The 6376-nt window shown below is 45.4% G+C and overlaps 1 protein-coding gene across 2 annotated transcripts in view; it reads right to left on the reverse strand.

Annotated features, from left to right (window-relative positions):
• Positions 1-2488: 2488 nt before the first annotated feature.
• Positions 2489-6376, reverse strand: part of Plaur (plasminogen activator, urokinase receptor) — an 18723-nt gene continuing 14835 nt past the window's right edge. For both annotated transcript variants that reach the window (XM_017802894.2, XM_008851980.3), the window contains exons 6-7: positions 5233-5379; positions 2489-2995 (exon numbers count right to left, since the gene is read on the reverse strand). In XM_017802894.2, coding sequence (XP_017658383.1) covers positions 2742-2995; positions 5233-5379 — 401 coding nt within the window. In that variant the 3' untranslated portion in view covers positions 2489-2741. The remainder of the gene's footprint in view (positions 2996-5232; positions 5380-6376) is intronic.

The raw sequence follows: 6376 nt of genomic DNA on the forward strand, positions 1-6376 counted from the left end.
CATGCAGGCAATACACTCATGCATAAAATAAAAATAATAAATAAATATTTAAGTAAAAAAAATATAAGGTGGGCCGGGTGTGGTATCTCATTCCTTTAATTCCAGTTCCCAGCATAGGGAGAGGCAGGAGGATCTCTACGAGATAGAGGCCAGCCTGGTTCTACATAGCAAATTCCAGGCTAGCCAGGGCTACATAGTAAAACCTTGTTTCAAAACAAGCAAATAAAAAACAAGATGGATGAATCCTGAGGAACAACATTGAGAGTTCACCTCTTTCTCACACATGCATTCATGTGCACATGGGCACACATGTAAATGAGAGAGGAGAGAGAGAGAGAGAGAGAGAGAGAGAGAGAGAGAGAGTAGGTTCTGCAGGAGGTAGCTACCTTTGCTTTCACCCGACCTTTCAGTTCTTTGTTCTGTCCTTGCTGAGCCCCAGGAGACCCAGGTCTAGCCTTACTCTAAACTTCCAATAACATCATTTTTGCTTAAGTCAGCACAAACTGATTTTATCTCTTCCAGCCAAAAGATCCCAGAAAACCAACTCAAGAGCTGGTGGCACTAAGGTCTACAGCACATATTGTAGAATAGGAACTTATGAGAAATGTGTCCCTAGCCTGAATAAAATCTGCGGGAGGGCAATGTGTGTGTGCATGGAGGAGGCATTTCCGTCCTTTGAGCCCCACTGTAAAGCATTATGGGAGGTTTAGCTCTAGCCTCAATATCTTTTGCAGGATATCATGAGGAAGGTGACACCCTGTTTTCAAACATGAAACATCTCAAAATGTCATCTTAGCTTTCCCACCTAAGGGCATCATGGGAAATATGACCTTGGCTCATTGTTTTTTCTTGGAAGCCATCAGCAGAGGTAAAGTCTTGGAGCTAGGGAGATGGCTCATCCAGTTCAGTGTTTGCCCAACAAGTATGAAGATCTGAGTTCAGATCCTTAGCACCCATGTTTTTTGTTGTTTTTTTTTTAAAGCCAGGGGGCTGGAGAGATGGCTCAGCAGTTAAGAACAATGACTGTTCGTGCAGAAGACCCGGGTTCAAATCCCAGCACCCCCATAGTAGCTAACAACCGTCCATAACTCCAGTTCCAGGGGATCTGACAGCCTCTTCTGTCCTCCGCAAGCATTGCACAATACGGGTGCATTTACCTACATGCAGGCATAACACTCATACACATAAAATTGAAAACAAAAACAAAGCCAAGAACAGCATACCTGTAATCCCAGTGTTAGGGAGCAGAAACAGGAGGACCCTTGGGAGGTTACTGACCAACCAGTATAGCTGAATTGGTGGGCTCCAGGTTCAGTGAGAGACCCTGTCTCAAAAAACATACATGGCGAGCAGGGCATGGTGGCACACACCTTTAATCCCAGCACTTGGGAGACAGAGGAAGGCAGATATCTGTGAGTTCAAGGCCAGCCTGGTCTACATAGCAAGTTATAGGCCAGCTGGAGCTTCAGAGAGACCCTGTCTCAAAAAAGAGGGGTATGTGTGCTAGAGTATGGTTGAGTGGTTAAGAGCACTGAATGCTCTTGCAGAAGCTCTGGGTTTGGTTTATGGCACCCATACAGAGCTAACAACTATCTATAATTCCAATTCCAAGAAATCCGGTGCCCTCTTTTGGCCTCTACAGGCCTTGCATGCACATGGTGCACTTCCATATATGAAGGCAAAACATTCATACACATAAAATAAAAGGAACTGGGGCTGGAGAGATGACTCAATGGTTAAGGACACTGGTTGTTCTTGCAGAAGACCCAGGTTCGAATCCCAGCACCCACATGGCAGCTAACAACTGACTGTAACTCCAGTCCCAGGGGATCCAATGCCCTCTTCTGACTTGTGAGGGCATTGCACGACACAGATGCACTTACATATATGCAGGCAATACACTCATACATAAAATAAAAATAATAGAGGATGTGTTAACTCTGTCTGAAAGAACAAAAACAGGAAGATGGAAATGTGAGCCTTAACGCTGAGTGAAGGTAGTGACCTCAGTAGTGAGTAAGCACTAAGTCTCCATGATCTTCAAGTAATGGTATAATTCAGTTAATCCAGTAAGGGAATTCAAGGGATAAGATAAGGACTAAATGAAACAGATTGGTTGGTTGGTTGGTTAGTTGGTGTTTTTGAAACATGGTCTCTCTATGTAGCCCTAGCTGGCTTAGAACTTGCTTTGTAAATCAGGCTAGCCTTGAATTCACAGAGATCTGCCTGCCTCTGACACACACACACACACACACACACACACACACACACACACGCACACACATGCACACACACAATTGCATTTAGAGGTCAGAAGTGGATATAGAGGCAGTTACAGTGGGGAGGCCCACAGGGACAGTTCCTAAGTAAGGGACCTCAAGTGTTTGAATCCACAACAGCCTGGCCTCTAATTGTAGACGCCTGCAAGAGCTCCCCCTTGCTTCCATCTTCCCAAGGCAAGGTGAGATAGAGGACAGACTCAGCCTCATTCAAAATGTACAAAAAGTTTATTATATATAAAATAAATTATATGAATATTAGTTGATAATTACAATAACAATGGTAATAACAATATTAAGACAACAAAAGCCCTCCTGCTGGCCTGCAGCCTTTCTCCTCTGGTCTTTGGAGAAACCGAGGTCCAAAGTAGACAGCATACTGGCACAGGAGTCCTTAGGGGTGGGCCTGAGGGGTGGCAGGGAAGTCCCTGGGTCCAGCCAGGGTGGGAGACTGGCTAGGACTTAGGTACAAAGGAGAATTCCTCCCCATAGTCTGAGGGTCATGAGCAGAGAGAGGAGGAGGCTGAGGTGGGGAGGGCCGGGCTGGGGGGCACTGCTTCTGCGGTACTGGGCATCTTGGGCAGGATTGTTGCAGCCACTGCCAGCACAGCATGAGATGTTGACATAGGCCAGGTTGAAGGCATCTGTCACGTGGGAGCCTTCGCACCATGAGGCAGTCGCACAGCCTCGCACAGTGTAGCTCCAGTTGGGAGACGCTGAGGAGAGGAGATCAGTGAGTCTGAATTGTCACACACGTGATGGGGGATGCTACCTCCACCACCACTAAGAGAAAGCAGAGCTGCCCAAAGTGTGTTCCTGGGACCCCCTGGCAGTCCTCCAAACCCACACCAAGAGTGATTCATAACAATGCTAAGGCATCATTTGGCCTTTCCAAAGTCTTGAGCATGCAAGGGGCTTTTCCAGAAAAACCCCAGGACGCGTGATATTGCAACATGCTGAACACAAAAGCAGAGACCAGAACCAGCTGTGTGCTCTTAAAGCCAGCTGCCAATGAGGTTTGCCACACAGTAAATAATGCCAGTCTTGGGGCTGGAGAGATGGCTCAGCAGTTAAGAACACTAACTGTTCTTGCAGAAGACCTAGGGGTTTGAATCCCAGCACCCACATGGCAGCTAACAACTGTCCGTAACCCCAGTTCCAGGGGACCTGACAGCCTCTTCTGACCTCTGCAGGCATTCCACAACACAGGTGCACTTACCTACATGTAGACAATACATGCACACACATAAAATAAAAATAATAAAAAAAGTTTTAAAAAATAATGCTGGTCTTTGCTTTTTTTTTTTGGAATTTTTGAGACAGAGTCTCCCTGTAGCCCTAGCTGGCCTGGAACTCACTATGTAGACCAGGGTAGCACCTTGAACTCAACAGAGATCTGCCTGTGTTGGGACTAAAGGCATTTGCCACCATGCCCAGCTTTGCTTTTCTTTTTTAAATACAGGGTCTCACCATGCAGTCCTGGCTGACCTAGAACTCACAGAGATTCGCCTGCCTCTCCCTTCTGAGTGCTAGTGCATTTTTAACATTATGGAAAACATAGCCATTTTTCATCAAAAATGTTATTTATGTAAATGTTTAAGAAAGAATTTTTATTGCTATTTCATTAATTTTAGTTTCTGTTGTGCTGGGGGTGGAATCCATGGCTTTCTATGTGCTAGACAACTGAGCCACACCCCAGCCCCTCACTGGGGGATTCTAGGCAGGGACTCTACCACTGAGCCACGGCCCAGCCCCTCACTGGGGGATTCTAGGTAGGTGCTCATGCTGAGATTACAGGTGTTAGGGATCACACCAAGCTCTCAGCTCTAATTTCTAACACAGTACCTATCTGTAGATATAACTGATGTAAACACACACATATATATATATATATACACACACACACACATATAGTCTTTTTTGGTCTTTTTGAGACAGGGTCTCCCTATAGCAGGAGGAGCAGTGGTTCCAAGTAGTCATTCTTGGCTACATGACAAGTTTAAGGGCCAGCCTGGGCTACATGAAACCTCGCCTTTAAAAAAGAGGGAGAATTGCCAGGCGTGGTGGTGCACCCCTGTAGTCCCAGCACTTGGGAGACAGAGGCAGGTGGATCTCTGTGAGTTCAAGGCCAGCCTGGTCTACATAGTGAGTTCCAGGACAGCTGGGGCTACAGGGAGACCCTGCTTCAAAAAGACACACACACACAAAAAAAAAATAATAATAAAAGAAAATAAAAAATAGGGATTGAAGAGATGGCTCAGTGGTTAAGAGCACTGGCTGCTTTTGCACAAGAGGACCACATGGTAGCTAACAACCATCTGTAATTTAACGCCCTCCTCCCTTGACCCTCTGCGGGCACTGCAAGACATGGGTGCACTTATATACATGCAGGCAATACACTCATACACATAAAATAAAAATAATTAAAAAATAAAATAAAAAGCCAAAACCCAGAAACAAAAAAACGAAAAACTCAAAAACCAAAACAACCCCCACAACCTCACAAACAAAACCCACCCATTTTGATAAAGAGAAAAATGGTTAATAAGCAAAAAATGAAAATGATTCTCAATTACAAGCAAAATATTCAAATATTCCTATCAGCGTCCTTATTTTTAAATTAACTATATTAAATGAGAAGAGCCTAGAAAGATTTAAAGCTTAATGTTACAAACATTTTCTAAGAAGATGTCACAGTATGACGTATGAAAGCCCAGGATGTGAACAGGAAGTCCACCGCCCCCAGGAATTCCTATGCCTGAAGGAGTCTTCTAGTGTGGATCATGGCTGAACTGTTTCCTAAAAGAACATCTTATTGCAATTCACCCCTCCTTCAGGAAGTTCCACCTTTCCCATAGCAAGAGCCAGCTGGACTAAGTCCAGCCCATCTGTTAATCAGCCCGGTCAGTCCCTGTCCCCCAGATGTCCCCTTCCAGCTCCCACAGGGCCTCACCATCAGAGCTGGTGGCCTTCAGGCACTGATTCATTGGTCCTCGGCAGTCAATGAGGGAAGTTTCTTCAGGGGAACACCCATGGGTGCTGTTCCCCTCACAGCTGTAACACTGGAAACCATTCGGTGGCAGGTGCTGAAGATCCAGAACTGAGGAAACAGACCAAAGATTAGCAAGTGGGTTCCTTCATCCCTCCATCCATTCACCCACGGGCTCACAATGCTCAGCCCGAGACGCTATGGCTCCACCTTGTGTCCAGGAGTGGGAACGACACTTTCTTTTGTGGTCCAGTTCTCTAGGGCTATCCCCTAAGCCTGACTCTGGCACTGATGCTAAGCCCTGACTGAGCGTGTAAAACAGTCTCTGCCCTCTCAGAAGTTACCATGCAGAGCGACACTGTCTCAGTGTGGCAGCCACTGGCCACCTGTGCTCGTTTAGCTTTTACAGTGGTAAGTATTAAATATAATTTTAGGGCCAGCATGATGGCTCATCAGTTAAAACGCTTGCATTGCAGCAAAGCCTGACCACCCGAGGTGGATCCCTAGGTCCCACGTGGTGGAAGGAGAGAACAGATTTCCTGAAAGTTGTCCTCTAACATCCACACACACGCCAAGGTACTCTCACTGGAGCGCACAGACACAGAATAAAAATAAACAAAAGGAAAAGGAATGTTAAGGGAAAGTGTTAAAAGGGAAAAAAATATAAATAAAAATGCTAAAATCGGTTCACATTTCCAGGGCTCTATCGCCATATGCATTAGTGGTTACTGGACTGGACCAATTCAGATTTCTGTCTGTGGAAAGCTCTGCTGGTCAGAGAGTGGGATCGACATTCTATTGGAGAGGAGTGACAGCAAAAGCTTCCCTGAGATGGACAGCAAAACTAAGGTGCAGCAGAGTGTAGTGAAGAGGCCTATCAGCCCCACAGTCAGGAAGCCGAGGCAGGAGGTTCCCAAGTTCTAGCCCAGCCTGAGTTAAAGAGTGAGACAGTGTCTCAAAAAAAAAAAAAAAAAAAAAAAAAAAGGGGGGAAAAAAAAAAAAAAAAAAAAAAAGGAGGGAAAAATTTAAAAAAAAAAAAAAGAAAAGTTATACCATCTCTCAACCAGGAATGGTGATACAGATCCGTAATCCCAGCACCCAAGAAGCT

This window comes from Nannospalax galili, unplaced genomic scaffold (genome assembly GCF_000622305.1).
Source record: "Nannospalax galili isolate Female #2095 unplaced genomic scaffold, S.galili_v1.0 scaffold385, whole genome shotgun sequence".
Taxonomy (NCBI): domain Eukaryota; kingdom Metazoa; phylum Chordata; class Mammalia; order Rodentia; family Spalacidae; genus Nannospalax; species Nannospalax galili.